This window comes from Oryx dammah, unplaced genomic scaffold, assembly GCF_014754425.2.
Source record: "Oryx dammah isolate SB20612 unplaced genomic scaffold, SCBI_Odam_1.1 HiC_scaffold_5, whole genome shotgun sequence".
NCBI lineage: Eukaryota > Metazoa > Chordata > Mammalia > Artiodactyla > Bovidae > Oryx > Oryx dammah.
In genome coordinates, this window is record NW_024070189.1 from 15,760,051 (window position 1) to 15,780,917 (window position 20,867).

At 41.4% G+C, this 20,867-nt stretch overlaps 1 protein-coding gene across 1 annotated transcript in view; it reads right to left on the reverse strand.

The window, feature by feature from the left end:
• The window catches only part of FAM81B (family with sequence similarity 81 member B), a 51,408-nt gene extending 30,840 nt beyond the window's left edge, over positions 1-20,568 (reverse strand). The window contains exons 1-4 of the mRNA XM_040239665.1: positions 20,559-20,568; positions 20,027-20,166; positions 16,981-17,045; positions 2,373-2,616 (exon numbers count right to left, since the gene is read on the reverse strand). Of these exons, the coding sequence (XP_040095599.1) occupies positions 2,373-2,616; positions 16,981-17,045; positions 20,027-20,166; positions 20,559-20,568 (459 nt within the window). The remainder of the gene's footprint in view (positions 1-2,372; positions 2,617-16,980; positions 17,046-20,026; positions 20,167-20,558) is intronic.
• Between the last annotated feature and the right edge of the window lie 299 nt (positions 20,569-20,867).

Genomic DNA, 20,867 nt, shown 5'->3' on the forward strand with positions numbered 1-20,867 from the left:
ATTTGGAGCTTCAGCTTCAGCATCAGTTCTTCCAATGAATATTCAGGACTGATTTCCTTTAGAATTGACTGGTTTAATCTCCTTGCAGTCCAAGGGACTCTCAAGAGTCTTCTCGAACACCACAGTTCAAGAGCATCAATTCTTTGGCGTTCAGCTTTCTTTATGGTCCAGTTCTCACATCAGTACGTGACTACTGGAAAAACCATAGCTTTGACTATTTGGACCTTTGTCAGCAAAGTAATGTCTCTACTTTTTAATACGCTGTCTAGGTTTGTCATAGCTTTTCTTCCAAGAGCAAGCCCATCTGCAACCTTTAAATATTTCCTAATTCAGTTGTCTGCACAATCAGACCTGCCTTGTCATTTTTCTTCTATATGCCAAACTCTTAACAGGACTGCAAATATTTTGAGATTTTATAGTATTTGGAAAAAAAGTTTTGGCTTTGTCTTTTTTCAGAGCTAATCAAAGATTGGAAAAGAAACTTTTAGCAAGATTTATAGTATCTAGAAATGTTTTCCCCCTTAATGCTGAGTATTTTATTGGAATATAATTAATATGTATTAAAATATATAAATCAAAGCATATTTCTGGATAGATTTTGACAAATATAAATGACTATTTAACAACCACTGAAATAAAAATATAGAACATTCTAGAAACCTTTTGATAATTCTGAGAATGCTGTTATTTTTCAATTACCGAGAGGTTTTGACTCCTAAATTGTCAATCCCCATGGCTCAGACAGTAAAGCACCTGCTGCAATGCAGGAGACCTGGGTTTGATCCCTGGGTGGGGAAGATCCCCTGGAGAAGGAAATGGCAACCCACTCCAGTATTCTTGCCTGGAAAATTCCATGGGCGGAGGAGGCTGGTGGGCTACCATCTATGGAGTCGCAGAGTCGGACATGACTGAGCAACTTCACTTTTACTTTGACTCCTGAATTAGGATCTTCTTTCAGTGCCTGTGCTATGCTTGATTTTCTCATCATCTCAATGGCACTGAATCACATATCTCTCCTTACTTTCATGACAGTTCATTGTGCCTGGAAACACCTTTGGCCACCTTGAGAAGTTACATTGCCTCTTGAGGCACTGCCGGCAATTCAGGATGTACTAAATACCAAGAAAGTGCCTTTTAACGGCTCACCAAGATTTTTTTAACTTTTCACATTCCCTCAAATGCATTATGGGTCTACAGATAGAAAATAAGTTAACAGATATCCTTAGGATTAAATACAAAGTCATGAGTAAGTCATTTCTGGGTCAATCTCATGGTTTTTGTCTAAGTCACTATTCTATCTAGTAGGAGAAAAGGGGGTGTATTGTGTGAGGGCACTGTTGTCAATTCTCAAAATTCCACACATATAAGGCCAGAGTTTTTAAGTTTTTTCTCTGAAACTTTTGCCTGAAAGTTGCTATCTGAGATTCATCATTCTCACTGGTACATTAAAAACTCTGAAAGATCTATGGTAAGAATCTACCCATCTTGGTTTAACACAATCATTTTCTCTCTTGATCAGAAATACTATTTTTCCTTTAATACCTTAAACATCATTCATTCATCCATCTGTTCAGGAAATATTGACAGATCACTGATGACCTCTCATACACTGTCATTGGTTTGGTGTGGGATTTGGCAGTGAACAAAATGAAGTCTCTGCCCTCACAGAGATTATATCTTAGGAGCGGAAACACAATAAGTAAGTTTAGACCATGGTGGTTTGTGATAAGCACTATGGATAAAAATAGGGTGGAATTTAAGGGAGATTGTCACTATTGGCCTGTCAAAGAAATGTTCTCTGACAAGGGACCTGATGGGAATGAAGAATACTTCACAGAAGTGTCTAGGAGAAGATGATCCACCCCGAGTTCATAGCAAGTGCAAAGGCCCTGAGGCTGGAGCATGTTTAGGGTGTTCTAGGAAGTGCTGGGAGCACAGTGTAAGCCAGAGTGAAGGAGAGAGGAGCAGGAGATGGGGTCACAGAGATTCGGGGGGTCATATGTGATGTGTCTATGAATGGGCATTGCAACTACCTTATGAAAACCTCTATTTGAAATGATCACATTCATAGACTCTTAGAGAGTTAGACTAAAATAAGCACCTTAGCACAATGTCTGACATTTAATGTTAAATAATTGTCTTTGCTGTCACAAAGAGACATTCAACAATTTTTGAACAGAATTTGCTTCTACTAAAAGTAGAAGTTGAATGACACAAGCAGTTAAAATATTGACTGTTTCCCTCTGAGGTAACTAAATGGTAATCATTTAAGCTTAAATAATAGGGACTCATTTCTCTAGTTGAAAACTGCCCCTGACGGTTGATAATCTTTGTCAAGCAATGGTGCCAACACATGGGAAATAAAGAACTACCTCAATGTTCTGGCTGAGTTTTTTGACGATGCTGGTGATGGTCTGGATGTGGTTTTCCAGGAGCTTCCTGGCAAGCGACTCCTCCTTGCGAAAGCCATGGGTCCCCTGAAGACAGGCAGAGATGTCCTCCTTGATGCGGAAGGCTTGCTCAAGGAGGAAAGCTATGGTGCGGTCCTGGTTGTTGAGTCTGTCTTCTAGCTGACTTCTCTGGATGTTTGGAATGGCAGGAAGAAAAGAATGACCCCTGGTCCAGAAAAGGAAACAACATCGGGACTTTACAAGGGTGAGCTAGAGGAGCCAGAACCAGAACTTGCAGCTGCCCTTGGACTCCTGTATATTCTCCCCCAAGAGGAGAAGTTTGGTAGGACTTTAAACCCTGCATGGTGAGAATCTTGGTTTATGCCTCATCTGAGAACTGGGTCTGACTTAAGCCTTGATCTTGTATCATCCATTTTCCATGTTTTTCAAGCAGGAATTGTTCTACATTTTACCCGCTATTCTAACAAGCCAAATTGGATCCACATAAATTTAATGCCTGATGATCCTATATGAGAAGTGAGCTGCTTTCTAATTGCTGGGAGAAATGATAGGTCAAAGGCAAAGATGAATAAAAGAGTCAGAAGTTCAACAAAAAGTAAAAGAAAAAAATGAATTAGAAAAGAAAAATACAAAGACTAGGGCTATTTAGTTATTAGGATAAAGAAACACATAAAATCTCAATAACTCCTACTGGCATGAGTAAATTACTCCTTCCCTTCACAGATACACATTTTGGAGAACAAGTTACTTTTGTTGTGTATTTTTCTTTATTTAATTTTCTTTGCTTATTTTTGTGACCTAGTCTCTATATTCATACCTTGTATCTTTTGCTTGAGCTCATTCCCTAGAAGCAAGTCACTAAGTTGTACCTATATTCAAAGTGCGTGAGGATCCACCTCTTGACAAATGGAGTCCCAGGAAATTTTTGGTCATTCAAAGACCACCACCCTGTTACATCATCTAGCTGGCTTCTTGGAAATATCAGAATGCTTCCAGAATGTCCTATATTTTGATTTGAGTGGCTGTTACATGGTTAACTGTATTTGTCAAAAATCCACCGAGATACAGACTTTGCATATTTTTAATGCATATTAATTATACCCCAATCAAATACCCTTAGTCTTAGGGGGGAAAGTTTCCAGATCTCTAGAATCTTGCTAAGAGCTTCTTCTCCTATACAGTTGTTTGTCCTAGATTAGCTATGAAAGGAAGGCAAAGCCAAAACATTTTTCAAATAATGTAAGATCTTCACTACATCTACATGTTCCAGGGATGGGAAAGCAACTGCTCTTCCAATTGCTTCTTTTTTAGAAGCAAGAGGAGAAGACCTGATGGGAGCAGTTATTCTGTGGGATAGGGGGTGGCTGATGATGGTTTTAGTCTGGCACTCACCCACACCCCACCTCCCAAGCTCATTGGAGCTGACAAGACTTCATTGGTGAACAGGATTTGGCTGAAATCTTCAGGGAAAAATGAACCCACAAGCCAAAATATCACAACTTTGAGGAGCGCAGTCTCAAAAAACCAATTAGCCAACAAATAACCAACCTACTAGATTATGTGCAGTGCTTAGTGACTCAGTCATGTCCACATCTTTGTGACCCCAGGGACAGCAACCTGCCAGGCTCCTCTGTCCATGGGAATTCTCCAGGCAAGAATATTGGAGTGGGTTGCCATGCCCTCCTCCAGGACTACTGGATTATAGATTCCTACAAAAGAGAATTACTAAGTTATGCAATAAGAGGGCTTCCCTGGTAGCTCAGCTGGTAAAGAATCTTCCTGCAATGCAGGAGACCCAGGTTTGATTCCTGGGTCGGGAAGATCCACCAGAAAAGGGATAGGCTACCCACTCCAGTATTCTTGGGCTTCCCTGGTGGCTCAGACAGTAAACAATCTGCCTGCAATGTGGGAGACTGGGTTTAATCCCTGGGTTGGGAAGATCCCCTGGAGAAGGGAACAGCTACCCACTCCAGTATTGTGGCCTGGAGAATTTCATGGACAGAGGCGCCTGGTGGGCTACAGTCCATGGGGTCACAAAGAGTCAGACACAACTAAGTGACTTTCACTTTCACACAATAAGAAATTTTTTTAAAAAGTAAATAAAAATATTAAAAGTGAAGATATGGGAAGATATTAGCAAAATGAAAAAAAAACAGGAAAAGAAGTAGAAATATTAGACATGAAAATAGGTAAAGAAACAAAAAAGGTGGGATAACTACGACAGACAGGAGATAGCTGAAGAATGAATTAGTGCTTTGGGAGAGAAGACTGAGAACATCTACCAGACAGACGCAGGAGCAGTCATACAACTCGGAAATGTGAAGAGTCAGAATTAAAATCTCTTGTCTGTCTCCAAAATCAAATGTTAACCTCTACTCCCATACATTCTGTCATTCTAAGAGATTAAAAACAGAAGCAGAGGACACACCTTAATTAATGCTCCTGATGTGGCCTGATAGAGTGACAACAGAAATGACCCGCAGAAGTGTCCACAGGCTTCACATCCTCTCTCTATAGTTCTTTCTTCTTCTCTCAGTCACGGCCGCCATCATCTCTACTTTTGCCTCCTAACAAAGAATGCATCTTCCACACAAGAGCTAAGAGTAGTCGTTCTAAAATGTGAAGATAGAGCTTGCCTCCTGAAAACCCTCTGAAAGCTCATCCGTTCTCTGGGAATAAAATCTTTTTTCCCCTTCCCGGCCTTATCTCCTCCCACTCTTCTCTCTGTTCACCCTTACTCAACGATGCAGGCCTTCTTTCTGTTCCTCAGGCAGGCCAGGCAGTTCTCAGCTAAGAGCCTTGGCACTTGCTATGCCTTCCACTGGGAAAGCCCTTCCCTACAGTCTCTTCATGGCTGCCTGCTCCCCATTCTTTAGGCATCAGCCTCAGCGCCCCCTCCTCAGACAAACCTCCCTCTCAGTCACTTTCTATCGTAATAGCCCATTTCATTGTCTTCATAACATCTGTCATTACCTGATATCATCTAATTCACTTGTTTGTGTGTATTTTCTGCCCTGCATCATGAGACTGCAAGTTCCCTGAAGGCAGGCACTTTGTCTGACTTGTTCTCCACAGTGTCCCCAACGCTGAGAAGAGTGCCTGACACGTAGTAGGTGGCCAGTAAACTATTTGTTGACTGACTGGTCTGTCTAGCTGGACTGTTTCCTTAAGGCTCCGTTGTTAGAAAATTGGAGGGGGAAAAAAAATGGTTGCACAAAGCTGCAAGTTGTTAGAGCCTCAAGGCGTACAGTTTGCTTTCCCGAGCAGTATGAAATATTTAGCGTCGGTCTGGGTGAGATTCAGCTCTCCTATCACCTGCACATCGGAGGAGCAGAGATGACTCAGCTAAGGGTTTCATCAGTCAGATTCCATCCAGCACTCATTTGGCTCAAAAATGTTTTTCTGGAAAATTACCAGATGGAACCTCATACATAGAAAACCCATTCCTTTAAACCCCCGCCGAGCTGACAGTGCTACCCTGGCTGGGACTGATGAGTCACAGGCAGAGGAGAAGGGGATGTCTGGCCCTGTGGATGGTGACATGTAGCCTAGCGGTGGACTGCAGCTCTAGTCCTTCCTTGAGCTGGTGCTTCTTTCTGTTCTTCTGACAACCTGCAGCCTGGATTTGCCAGTGAAAGAGTATTTCATCCCTGTTCTTCTGTTCTGGGCTTCCCTGGTGGCTCAGCTGGTAAAGAATCCACCTGCAATGCAGGAGACCTGGGTTCGATCCCTGGGTTGGGAAGATCCCTTGAAGAAGGGAAAGGCTATCCACTCCAGTATTCTGGCCTGGAGAATTCCCTGGACTGTATAGTCTGTGGGGTTTCTATATAGACCTTTGTAAATCATGCTGCATTCCCATCAACGTTTAGAATTTGTTTTCTCTTAGATGTTCTCAGTATGGCAGACACTGTTGGTTACCTTCTTAATAGCCATCCCTGCTTCTGCCTGATTTGGTTCATCCTCCTGACCCCTAGATCCTTCAGAGTCGGGGGCGGGGGCACAAGCTAATCTTGGTGGCCCCATTATTCTGGGCTGAGATGCCATTGGTTTAGGGAGGACCATGTGAAGCAGTACTGGCCAATGGGATGCAAAGGGGAATCCTACTGTGGGGTTTCTGAGTAAGGTTGCTTGCCTTTAAGAAGAGATTATCCTCAAAGATTATGTCCAGCTCTTTGCGATCCCATGGACTGTAGCCCACCAGGTTCCTCTGTCCTTGGAATTCTCCAGGCAAGGGTAATGGAGTGGTTGCCATTTCCTTCTCCAGGGAATTTTCCCAACCCTGGGATGAAACCTGGGTCTCCTGCATTGCAGGCAGATTCTTACCAACGGAGCTACTAGGGAAGCCCTTAAGAAGAGATACCCAGAAAGAAACTTCCCTTTTCTTTCCTGGATGTTGCCATGTCTGTGTGGGATGCCGGGACCTGCTGAAGCCCTCTTGTGATCATGAGGAGAAAAAGGACGGCTGGGAAGAAGGACCGAAAACACTTGGGCACTTGATGATGTTGTTAAGCCTCCAAACTAACCGAATTCTAGATTTTTAATGTGAACTAATCGATGTCCTTACATATAAGCCATTTTGGTTGGCGTTTTAATGTGTAGCTGAAAGCACTGTCTCTATATCTAGTAACTTACCAATAAAAATGTAAATCGAAATAGAAATATGTCAGTCAATATTACTAAATGTCTACTCTGGTCCATGTATAATAAATAAAGGTTCTGTTCCTCAAGGAACTTAGTCTGATTCAGTATTTCTTGCAAAGAAACTTTTTATAGGAGTCATGAAGGAAAGGAAGATGCTAAAATGAAGATTCCTTGGCACCATGATAGACCTATTAATTCAGAATTTTGAGGGTGAGGGGAAGAACAAGAATATGTATTTTAGGGATTTCCCTGGTGGTCCAGGGGTTAAGACTCCATGCTTCCATCGCAGGGGATTTAGGTTTGATCCCTGGTCAGGGAACTAACATCCCCCATGCCCCAAGGCACAGACAAAAAAATAGAAATAAAAAATGAAGCCACTGTAGCTTAAAAACTTTACAAAGAATTTGTATTTTAAATAAACACTTAGACGAATATATTCTAATGACTGAGCATCACTAACTTATTTAAGACTGGTCCGGTGGCAGGGGGTGGGGTGGGTGAGACCAGTGCTTATAACTGCTCTACAGTCCAGGCTCACCAGGGGCCTGTGTGCCCCTACTCTTTGAATGTACTGTCAGCCGATGTCAGGAGTGTCTCCAGAAAGGGCATTCTATCCACAGGATTCTGTCTGAGGAAAAAGACCTAAGACAGGGGAGGGACCAGCGGAACAGGACTGCCACCTCTGCTCAGATGCCAGTCTGCGCTTCTGCCTTCCGGATTGGCCTCAATATTGTTGCTCTTTGGCATGTGGAGGGAAGCCTTGCAGGGCAGCACTGCTGCTGTGTGAATGTGCTTGCCTGCAGCCATGGAACTTTAAGTGGCATATAAATGATGAACTGTAGTTACTTTGATTTTGATTCTTAATATTTATTTTTAAAGCTTATTTTATGGTTTAGTGGAGAATGTTCCTTTTTGAAATTTCTTTTCATGCCTGAGATATAGTAAATCTCATACTATGAGATATAGTGAGATATGTATTGGAATATTATTATTATTGTTTGCTAACGATGTTTAATGGGCTTCCCTGGTGGCTCAGAGGTTAAAGCGTCTTCCTGCAATGTGGGAGGCCTGGGTTTGATCCCTGGGTCGGGAAGATTCCCCTGGAGAAGGGAAAGGCAACCTGAAGCACCGAATGATGCTCTGTTTAGCTCTACTTGTGTGATCCCTATCAGATAAAGAGAGCTTAAATATAGATTTCCTATTTTTCTGCCATAAGGACATAGAATATTGCTTTCCAAATGACTTTCATAAACCAGTGACTGGAGTAACATCCAACACATGAACATTCTGTCTTCTAAGAGAGATTCCTGGTAACACTGTCGTTCAGAACATCAAATCATCTGAAAGTTTAAAAACTGAGGCTTTTCACTAGTAACAAGATGTGGTTACCCTGAATTTGAAAAATTCACTGCTTTATTAGTGTATATCATATCAGTGAGACTTGTGTATCTAAATTTAACTGTGAAAGGAGAGATAGAACTGAATATTCCAGACTAGCACAGATGGAGTTTCTAACCACAGGAGGAAGTATTCCTAGGGGGCCTTTTCAGAGGGATATTTGGACTTTACATAGATCATTGATTATGTAGCTGACAACTGAGTCTGAACAGATTTTCTGCAAACTCTGGGTTCTATTTCTCTACGGTTCGTGTGACTTACACCAGCTGTGCTGTTGCTGGCAGATGCATTGGTACATGGTGACTTTCATGTCTCTGCCTGTCCTGTTCTTGTGACTAGAGCACTAAATTTACTTAGGAGATTTGGAAAACCGTTTCAGCAACCTGTAACATTCAAGAGACAGAAATTGGAAAATTGAAACTCCTTTCTAGGACACAAAGGGGCATAGCTGAAGAGAATTTTCATTTCTGTGAGATTTATTCTATGACTAATTACATTCTCAGTGCATATAGTCTGGCAAACAATAGTGAAATAAAGTGACATTTCAGAGAATACTTTGCTGCGTCACAAAAATAATCCATGAGTATGTGCGTGGAGCGATGGGACTGAGAATGTATTTTCTATCATTTCCCAGTTGCTTGTTCCTGACCGTTGCCCTGTCAGATGGTTTTGGTGGCTCTTGGAGCCTCCTTTGCTGAGTTTTACACACAGGGCTGAAAGCTGGAGGTGAGTGAGGGAGGCAATTTCAATTTTAAATCATCCATAACAGGAAGAAGTAGCCCAGTGGGGTTGGGTCAACACTGGCCTGAGTGGAGGAACCAGGAAAGGAGAGGACTCTAAACAGTGATGCCTCTGAGAAGAGGCTGGAGAAAGAGACTGGCTGTGGACTTTTCCCAGATTCAAGTTACGTAGTATGAGGCAAACTCCCTGTGCTCAATAACATTTTCAGTAAAATTACAGACCTCGTAATGTCCCTGTAGTGATTGGCTTTCTGGTGGAGACATTCAGGCGGGCAGGTGTTCCTGAGTCTCTGTGTGGATGGGGGCTTCAGGGAAACACATGGACTGCAGCAGCAAGTTGTTCTGATGGTACCTGGAGTTCTTACAGCATTTTGTAGTGCTCTTGAAACCCTGACCTGCATTACCTCACTACCGTTGGGATTTGTGTGCTATTTATGTGAGTCTCTAGGGGAAATAAGACTCTATGTGAAGTGGAAAGACTGGGGGTTCAAGTTCTGCCTCTGCCACTTAATATCCTTCACCCCTAATAAGCAGTCCAGAAGAGAACCCCTTTATTTGTCCTATGAAGATGATTCCTGCCCTTCTGAGCTGGCTGAAGTTGATCAATTTACCTAATGTATCTAAAGTGCAAGTCGCTCAGTTGTGTGTGACTCTTTGTGACTCCATGGACTATACAGTCCATGGAATTCTCCAGGCCAGAATACTGGAGTGGGTAGCCTTTCCCTTCTCCAGGGGATCTTCCCAACCCAGGGATCGAACCCAGGTCTCCCATATTGCAGGCGAATTCTTTACCAGCTGAGCCACAGGGGAGCCCAAGAATACTGGAGGGGGTAGCCTATCCCTTCTCCAGCAGATCTTCCTGGTTTGATCTTCGGGAATCGAACCAGAGTCTCCTGCATTGCAGGTGGATTTTTTAACCAACTGAGCTCTGCTACTGCTACTGCAACTGCTGCTAAGTCACTTCAGTCGTGTCCGACTCTGTGCGACCCCATAGACGGCAGCCCACCAGGCACCCCTGTCCCTGGGATTCTCCAGGCAAGAACACTGGAGTGGGCTGCCATTTCCTTCTCCAATGCATGAAAGTGAAAAGTGAAGGTGAAGTTGCTCAGTCGTGTCTGACTCTTAGCGACCCCATGGACTGCAGTCTACCAGGCTCCTCTGCCCATGGGATTTTCCAGGCAAGAGTACTGGAGTGGGGTGCCGTTGCCTTCTCCGACTGAGCTATGAGGGAAGCGCTAATGTATCTAAAGTGCTTTGTAATGTCTACAAGGGTCACAGATGTGTGTTCTTATTATGATAATTATTCATGATTAGACGGTGTTATGGGAAAAGATATGTTGATGTTCTAACTCCTAGCACCACAGAATGTGACCTTGAAGGTCATGGCAGATGTGACTAGTCACACTCACAGGGGTTGGTGGGTGCCTAAGGCAGTTTGACGGATGTCTTTATAAGAAGACAGCTGTGTGAAGGCGGAGACACAGGAGGAGACCATGTAAAGATGGAGGCAGAGATTGGAGCCGTGCATCTATGAATCAAGGGGCACCAGGGATTGCTGGCTGTCACCAGAGGCTGAGAGAGGTGAATTTCTCTCAGAACAGTCTCCCCAGAGCCCTTAGAAGGAATCAACCTGCCAACGCCTTGATTTCATACTTCTAACTCCTGGAATTGTGAGGCAAAACGTCTGCTGTTTGTGGTACTGTGTTGTTGCAGTCCTAGGAATCTGATACAAATGCTAAATTATTTGAGGGGAGTTTCTAGCCCAAGAGAAATGTAAGGAATTTATTATCCTATGGTTCAATTTCTCCATAATGCTTATAGTCAACAGAGCACTTTCACAAACATCCATTCATCTCATCCCCACAAGTCCTTGGCATAAGTAAAATTTTTCTCAGTTTAGGTGGAAACTAAGGCTTGGAGATTATCAGTAATCCAGCCAAGAAATATTAGCCTGCCCCTTTGACTCTTTTACCTACATCACAGCAGCTTTATTTAGACCAATTAGTACTTCTCCCTGTTATATATATATATATAATTTATATATAAAAATTATATATATTTATATAAATCCCTGAGTTATTCTCAGAGATAAGATATATTTATTCCTCTGAAATATAAATATACATGTATATATATACTCAAGATAAATATATGTATTTGCAGATATAAAGCTATATATATAACTGGCATACATATTTACACATGTATATTCTTCATGTATAAGTATATAGTCAAGATATATATGTTTCTATATGATGTTATATATAGCTTGCATATGTATAATTATATTCTCTGCATATATATGTGTATATATATATATATTTAGATTGCTTCCAACGTTATGCAATTTTTCACCCCAGTTATCTTTCCTGTGCTTGGCTCATATCTCTCCTTGGAGTCCTAAGGATCCTCTCTGTGGTCCAGGGGTTGGAGGGGCATGCTCCCTGCTCTAGACAACTGAGGCTGGCCTTTGTCTGACCTCAGCTCAGTTCTCACACTAGCTCTTGGGTGTGGGGGGAATTCAGGGAGCCTCCTGGGATGGGAGGGAGTGAGCTTCGTGTGGGCAGTTCTGCCTTGATTGACATGGGAGTGTTGTGGGTGATGCCCATTTCCTGTGGCTGCGTCCACCTGTAGCCAGAGTCTTACCCATCATGGGGGTGGGGGTGCTCAGGGAGATGATGCCAGAGAGAGAATAAAAGACTGCACTGTGGCAGACAGCAGTGCCTCCCAGGCTTGGCTAAGATGTGAATCCAGGTTGCTGAAACCCCATGGATGGACACCATGGACGAAGATCAGATGTGGCTGCATTCACATCTTCCACACTGCAAGGGATGGACTAGAGGCAAAGATGTCCCAGGATTCTAAGATGTCCCAGGGTGTGTGTGTTGAAAAGATAGCCAGCAGAGGGTGTGGATAGCCAAGTGGTTAGGGAAATAGGCTTTGAGGTCATGGAGACACAGATTTCTGTGTTAGAACCTTGGTCTGTCGTTGCACTGTGTGACCGCGGGCAAGTACTTGACTCCTCTGAACCCCAGTGACTTCATCTTTAAAACAGCAACACTCTCCACCTCTTGGAGTTACTGTGAAGATTCAATAGATAATTAACACAGAGTGAGACCCGGAAGCTTACTCTGGTGGCTCAGATGGTACAGCGTCTGTCTGCCCACAATGAAGAAGACCCAGGTTCAATCCCTAGATCAGGAAGATACCCTGGAGAAGGAAATGGCAACCCACTCCAGTATTCTTGCCTGGAAAATTCCACAGATGGAGGAACATGGCGGGCTACAGTCCATGGGGTCACAAAGGGTCATACATGACTGAGGAGTCACTCAGTCATGAGTGACTTAAGAGCTGGAAATGTTAACACTGCGTATGGTCAGTGGGGCCAGAGACCTGTGCAGGGTGGGAGGGTTCTGCCAGGTAATAAACAACTTGCTCACAACCCAGAGTGCCCTGTATATCTTTTTTTTTCATAAGCTATGCAGACTATTTTGAGCTTTCTCACCTGAGAGCTGCTGCTGCTAAGTCGCTTCAGTCATGTCCGACTCTGCGACCCCATAGACGGCAGCCCACCAGGCTCCCCCGTCCCTGGGATTCTCCAGGCAAGAACACCGGAGTGGGTTGCCATTTCCTTCTCCAATGCATGAAAGGGAAAAGTGAAAGGGAAGTTGCTCAGTCATGTCTGACTCTTAGCGACCCCATGGACTGCAGTCTACCAGGCTCCTCGTCCATAGGATTTTCCAGGCGAGAGTACTAGAGTGGGGTGCCATTGCCTTCTCCCACCTGAGAGCTAGTTGCCCTCAAAGATGGATATGATACTGCCAAATAAGACCCAAGAGGTCTCCAACCTAACATGACCTACCCCCTGAAACACTCAGCCAACGGTGTTGTTTGTCTTCCTTTCTTTGTATCCTAATGTGAAATATCTGTCTTTGCGTGGCAACGAGAGTGATGCATCATGGTATAATAAAATGTCTGCCACAGTCCTAGGAAGAAGCGTTGAACACGACTATATTCCAGGCCCCGAATGTCCTATTCGACTTACAAGTAGAGCTCATTAAGCATTTATTATTTTGCCCATTTGGCTCACTGAGAGTTTTATGTATCCAAATTTTAAATACCCTTCTTTGGCTGTCACCCAGACCTCCATCATCCCCAAATGTACTCCTGAGAGCATCTCTGAGGTACATATTGGCTATAGCTCAGCCTGGACAACTCCTCAGTACAAAACAACTTCATTTCTTTGGCCCAGAGAGCATCACAGTTCAGGCTTATACCCCCCTTCTTTTTATTCCAGCCCTCTCTGCCCCTGTTCTCTTTCTGATACACCGCAGGAATGTTCCAGCCTTAGCAAATTTGCTTTCCTCTGATGTCCATGTAGCCCACTTCCTCATCTCCTGGTTTTTGCTCAAATGCTAACTTCTCACAAGGCCTACCCTGGCCAGATGATCTAACAGTGTGAATCTGTTCCTCTTCCTAGAACAAATGTTCCATGAGGGCAGGGTCTTTGTTCTGTTCACTGAAGACTGTTCAAGGGCCTGCCATGTAGTATATAGTCAGTAAATATATATAATCAGTAAATATTTGCTAGGTGAATAAATGGCTTTACCAGTTTTTGCAGGAACCTAAGGGATAGAAGAGACCTTAAGAGTAATTTGATTTTGTGGCGAGATACCTGTTTGTTTTTTCAGGAGATTCAATTGAAGAAAATGAAAAAGTAATTTATGAGCAGAATTTGTTTTCCACTCCAGATGAAATCCTGTGGGGGAATAATGTATGCTCTTAAATCTTAACCACTTACTTCATTACATAAAAGAGTGCTTAGGAGTGTAACTTGTGGGCAGAGTTGAGAAATAGCAAATAGTGGTGACTCTAATCTGCATTCTAGAAATGAATTCTGGATCTTACCTAGAACTGAGACAGCCCTTGGGACTCAGGCACTTAAAACCCCACCCCATTTTATGGAGGAGGCAGAGACTGCCTGGAGAAAAGACATTTTCATTTTCTTAAGGTCACATAGCTGATTACTGGCAGATTCAAGAGTTGGTGCCTAGCCACCATGCAATGCTCCTTCTACCAGCAGAAGAAAAAGGAAAAAGGTGTTGGTGCTTCTCTGCTTAATTAAACTTAAATGAGCGCTGACTGCACTATCATGAAATCAGTGGATGTCTGTTCATTGCAAATCTATAAACACATGGGGAAATCAGAATTATTTACTGCCTTTAATATAATGTCACCATAATCGTCCTAGAAATGATTGCAAGCATTCCGCCTCCCCCTGCTACATGGATTATTAATACGACCTAACATTTAGCAAGCACTAATAGTGTGTGGGTGTTGCTCCAACTGCCTGAGGCTGAGAAGAGCCGTGTACGTGCTCCGGCTGCCTGCCTTTTTAATGTGCTTTTCTGTAGCCAAACTCCGTTCACAGAATAGGTGTTTATCCCTCTTGCTGCTGGATTTTTTTTTTTTTTACTCTCTTCAGTTGCTTTTATTATTTGTTTTTAGTATTACCTATAAATATGCCCACATAGATTTATAAGGCAGAACCTCTGAGAATATGTAACATATATTCAGACTGTTTAATGAGTTTTGTACTTGTGTGAGTACTCCGCTTGCATATCAATACCTTTGTTACCACTCAATGCATTTGATCACTTGAAGGAGGAAGGTATTTTAAAAATTATTGTGTTTATGTTATTTTGTTGGATTCATTATGTCCATTTAAAACATTCGACTGATGATCGAAATGCCCAAATGCCATTTTGCTTTTCCAGTTAATCAGAAATCTGCTGCTCTAAGCAGAGCCCTAAAGATTCAATTGCTCCACCATTATTCTCCATTACTTCTGTCAACTACAGCTCTGTAGGAATCGAAATTCAATGCATCATGATAAGCTGTTGAAGGTGTATCGAAAAGTATTAAGGCCAGAGAGTCCCTGCCTTTAGGGAGTTTGCAGCCTGCTCTGGGAGATTAGAGGAGAGAGACTGAAAGAAAACCAGCCATCTCAGGTGGTACATAGAAGGCTCTTAGTATATGACTTAGGCAGCAAGAGAAGGGATGTGGGGGAGGTCAAGGTAGAAATGAATCCTGAGGTCATCATGCTTTGGCTTTGAATCATTGAGTCCATCTTTCCCTTTGTTTCAATTTTGCTTTCTCTGGAATCCAGGAAATGGCAAAAATTTATTTGGATTTCTTTTTAAGTTTGTTGCCATCTTCCAGGGATTTTCTCCCATCTTCTATGATATAAGTCACCAGCCTGAGCTAATGAAATGCACTTGGGTTCACATTGGAATTTGACAGAAGAATGCTTTCTATTCTCTATTTGTGGAGAGTCAGATGGGAATAGGTCTCTGTGTTCTCCTTGGATGGCAGGGTTAGCTAATATAGGCAATATGATCATTATTTTTGTGCATGCCACCTTCCTTGTCCTTAACGAAGGAAAAATGCCGTCTATCCACGTGTCTTATTTTTAAACATTAAGAAAACACCCTTTCCTCTTGTATGGTTTCATTGTCTCTAAATTATAGCCTCATTATCCCATAAACAAATACGAATTAGGGGTAGCATGAAAAGAAGCGCTGAAATACTGTGCTTGATCTGCTTGGAATGCACTAAATTCAGTTGACTAAGAAACAGGGAAATTCTTAATGGTGAACATTCTGGAATATTTGTGGCATGCATGCGTGCTCAGTCACGTCCAACTCTTTGCAACCCCATGGACTGTAGCCCATCAGGCTCCTCTGTCCGTGGAACTTTCCAGGCAAGGATACTGGAGTGGGTTGCCATTTCCTCCTCCAGGGGATCTTCCCTATCCAAGGATCGAACACGCGACTCTTGCGTCTCCCACATTGGCAGGTGATTTCTTTACTACTGTGGCACCTGGAAAGCCGCTGTAATATTAGTAATTTTTAAGGTTTTATTGACTTCATGGTTAAAAGTAATTTAAAAATGAAAATCCAGTATTTTTACTTTTCGTGTGGAATCATTTAATTTGTTCTGTCATTTTTTCCCCCCTGTGGTCATGATGTATATTTTAGGATCAGAATTATTTTAAAGGTACAGTGAGTGGGTCTTAGCGTTTTCTAGTTCAACCTCTTTATTTGGCAAATGAGAGAACAAGCCCAGAGACACAGGGGACTAAGCATGAGGTCATGCAGAAAATTATTGGAAGGCCTGACACTAAATCCCAATTGTCCTGAAAACTTATCAGATCACATCCCTCTGTGACATACTCAAATGGAAACTCAAACTAATATGCATTGTCCTGTGATCCCGACTAGTCCAAACTAAGATCTTTTGGACAATGTGCATGTATTAATTGTGTATTTCCAAGTCCCCGGAGTTTCCCCTCTCTGTAGACCTTCCCTGGATGAGATTCAGGTGTGGCACTGTAAATAGTGGAAACAAAAACATTCTGAGGATTGATTTAATATATTTCAAAATTTCCTGAGTTTTTAATCTTGAAATGTTAACATATTCATTTGATTTATTTTGAAAGTCACAGTTAAATATATCTTATCTTGTCATATGTCTTTCATTGCCTATGTTGTGTTATTTTATTTATAAATCTATATGAAACTGTAGGGGCTATTTAAAGAGGAAGCAGTAAAATTAGCATGTTTTGTCAATCAGAGAGGAATAAGGGATGTTCGCTTTCCTGACATGGTTTAATGCGGTCCTTCTGAAAGCAGAGAACTAGTTTAGATAAACTCAAAGATCTCATTCAGTCCCTTTAATTTCTAATGTAATCATCAACCATAGTTAAAACTGTTGTAATTCAGACTTACTTGTCAACATATTCAACTAGATCTGTAGAATTCTTGGTTGACATTTTGGCCGGAGAAAATCTTACCTGAAACAAAGGTCATGGGTTTACAATGTATTGTTAGGTACTTTATAGGGAAATCTTATCCATCTTATGATGTTTTAATTTAAAACAAAATCGATGCTATAGGTCATAGATCATTGCTCAGTTAATCTTGCACACGCCCCATTTGTACAGCTAGAGGCTAAAACCCAAATCAAGTTCTGGGAAAATTCTGGACAGTTGCATTTCATATATTTGGTACCATAGTTAAGAAAAACTTTCTGGAAAAGTCAAAACCATAAATTATTCTTAGATGGTATTTTAATGAAATAGCAAACGATTACTGGCTGGGTTACTAAAGATGTCTTCATAGAGTGAATTATTCCTGACATGGTAAATTCCAATGGGAATCAGCTAATTTTAAAAGACAAAGCCAAAATCTAGAAAACTTGTCTATTCATTTTTTTTTTGATTTTTTAATGTAAATGTATTTATTTTAATTGGAGGTTAATTACTTTACAATATTGAATTGGTTTTGCGTCTATTCAAATAATTCTGTTTTCTAAGAAATCTGTTTGTCAGTCTTATAGTCAATGAGAAATAAAAGTATAGAGCACAGATATGTACATAATTTCTAATGTTAAACATAATTGGCTGTATGGACACTACTAATTCAATAAAATGATACTAGAAAGTTTTATTGCATGAAAATTCATTTAATTTTGTAGCATTTCTAGGTGGAAAGAGGTTACCAAATGTACTTACTATTTTGCTTATATTGAAAATGTTTTAAATATTAGTGTTCTTTTATTTTTTTTTTAATTAAAAGAAAAAATGAATTTACCTTCATTTTAATAGCCTGTCACTGAACTGGATTCAATCTGGAGAGTATGAGTTGTATTCCAGTTAAAAACTTAAATATGTTCCTAGGGTATTTTTTCTTGGTTTATGTTATTAATGACTGGAATGGTGAGCAGAGTATGTTAAAACCCACAACAGAAATCATTCTTTTTGCAAATGCCTTAAGAATGACCACATCTTATTTCTTAATTTAGGGCTAAAGAAACTTATTTGAAAACCGCTCTCCTCCAATAAAACTTTAAAAAAAAAAAAAAAGGTATGTTTGTTTTCAAGGAGGCTAATATAGAACAACACCTGACAACAGGCTCTCCTGGCCAGCCCACTCAGTGGAAGGAACCAGGAAAAGCTTGAGGCTATGCAGATGGAGTCAGTGAGCCGTTTAATTGTGCTTCAGACCCTCTCTGCCCAACGTTGAGTGGAGTTCACCATGAGTCTGGAGCTCCTAAGCCAGGTCTTTGCTAGAGAATGGGTTTATTATACTAATGCCCTGAGCACACAGATGTCTGTGGTATGGAAACCATCCCAGCTCCTTGGAGAATGGGATTGGTCTTCTGCCCTGGTTTGTTTTTACTCTGGATTTCGGCTGGAACAGGGCTGTGCCATGGGCTCCCCACCTGCTTAATGCCAGCTCTTTCCTTCTCACCCCTCCACGGCTGCAGCCCAGCCTGTGGGAGCTTGTCTGTGAGCTGGTCCCTGGCCTTGTATGTTCGGCACCTCCTAGTCTTTTGTGAGCACGTGTGGAAAGAAAGAGTGCGATGCACATTGTGTCCAAGGACAATGACTAACTGGGCTATTGTCTTCCTTTCTTCTTTTGAAGTAAAGCAGTTGGATATATATCTGTTTTATCTATTTATTTTTTAAATCAGTTTTATTTTGCTCATTTTTAAGTTTTGCTTTGGAAGACAATAAGTAGCATTCTCTTAAAAGCATATCTGCAAGTCACATACTTTTAAAGTAATAAATGTTAAACTTGACAATTGAGGGAAATTTGGAAAAATATAGAAAAAGTAAAAGATACAGAAAAAAACAACAATCCTAGAGCAAAAGCTGTTAACATTGGGGCATAACCTATTTACTCTTTGTGTACTTTTTTAGGTATTTAAGACTAAGTTTTTATATTTTTGCTAATTGAATATAGAAGTCAGCTATCCCACTGGATTGAATTGAATATAGGAGTCAGCTATTCCTACAAACTAAGCATAATTATATCAAAATTGCCTCATAAATAACTGTGATTATCGCAGGACATTTAGAAGTATTAGTTTTCATTTGTTTAGTAATAATGCTTTATAATATAGAATGGACTATAAAATATGTTCACATATTTGATGTAATTTCATTTTTGAAACAGCTCTGTAAAGTGAGAATCATTAACTTACGGATGACAATAGTTACCTTAAGTAACTGAAATCCTTCTTTATTAGAGAAAGAATTTAAGATGATTATTTTTATAGGTGAGAAATCCGAGGATCAGAGAAGCAAGGAACTTACTCAGCATCATGCAGGCGGTGATAATGGTCAAGCTGAGTCCTTCCTACCTGCCTTTGCCTTAGAGGCTCATTCAAGCTCCACATCTTAGGATAGGCGTAATCAGCCCATTTCGCATAAGAGGAGGCAGAGAGTTTTTAAGTAATTGAGTCATGCAGCCAATATGCGGTACAGCCAGTAGATACCAAAGGTCATTGCTTGACATTGTGCTAGCTTTCCAGTCCTCTTCGCATCACAAGAGGCTGTGTCCGCTAGTCAGAATTATAAAGCAAAGTCTGAAAACGCAGCTTATTAGAGTGTTTTTTTTTTAAATTAATGGGGAAGATATGACAAGTACATAACAATAAAAATTTTATTTAGTTATTTTCTTTTTTGTTAGAGATAACACCCACACTTTGAGTTCCTTTTAAATCTTCACAAAAATAAATAATGATCAAATTTCTAGCTCCCCATATTAAAAGTCAGTCCAGTGAATGAACCGACAAATCGAGATCATTTTTCTTTGCAGCTTGTGCTGGCCTCAGTCATTTTTTCAAAGCAGAACAAACAGGAAAGGTAAGAGAGTGAAAAGGAAAGCAACTCTTCCTGGACTCCTGAGATCTCTCTAAGCAACATTAAGCTTTAAAGAAGCTGAACAAAATATCCTATTTTTAATATGAATATCTAAGAGTACTTGCTTTCTTTTCTTGCTCACTGGCTGAGCCAGGAGGGGGGCCATCAGGTTCTTCTGGCTGTTCCTTGGCAGCGGCAGTCGGGGAGGCACTTTTGTTTACATCCGTCTCTAGGCAACCAGAATGCTGAATCAGTTCAGGAACTACTGCAAATGAAGTTTTTGCAGTGGTGGCAACTGTTTATTTTTTAATTGAGGGCAGTTTCTGAACATACAGTGAAATTAAAGGGAGGCTTCCCATTGTTTCACATGTCTTTCCCTCCTTCCCCTCCTCTCCAGTTCTCCCCCAGGTCCGCATCACACCTACAGAACAGCTTATCACCTCGGATACTGCCGATACTTGGATACAGTCAGGAAACTGCTAAGAGGCATTCATCTAGGTCAGACTGATAATAGGCAATGATTCCTCACCCCATTGTGCCGAAGCCTTCTGAGTACCTACTTCAGGATTTATTACCTTGTTTGTGTGTAAAAAGAAATATAAGTAAGCTAGCCAAATGAGACATGTAGAGTCCTCGAGTAATCCATGAGATAAATACCTGAACTCATGACGCTTGATTTCCTGACTTCATTTTTTTGGAAAGGGAACAGAGGTTTTTATTTTCTCTCTCTGAAAGCCAAAGTACTAAGGAAATTTGATTGCATCCTGACCAAAGTCTTCATGTTTCTGGGGCATCTTCCTGGGTGGCCCAGCGGCATTGTGACTGCAGGAAGGAACTGTGATGTCGATGGGGTTGGGGGTCCTCACACTTTAGGTCCTAGGTTTAGGGGCTTCAAGTGTTTTCCTTAATGCTCATTGTAGTAAAAATCGCTAGATCCTCCCCACCTCTTTGTCTCAATGGGTGGGA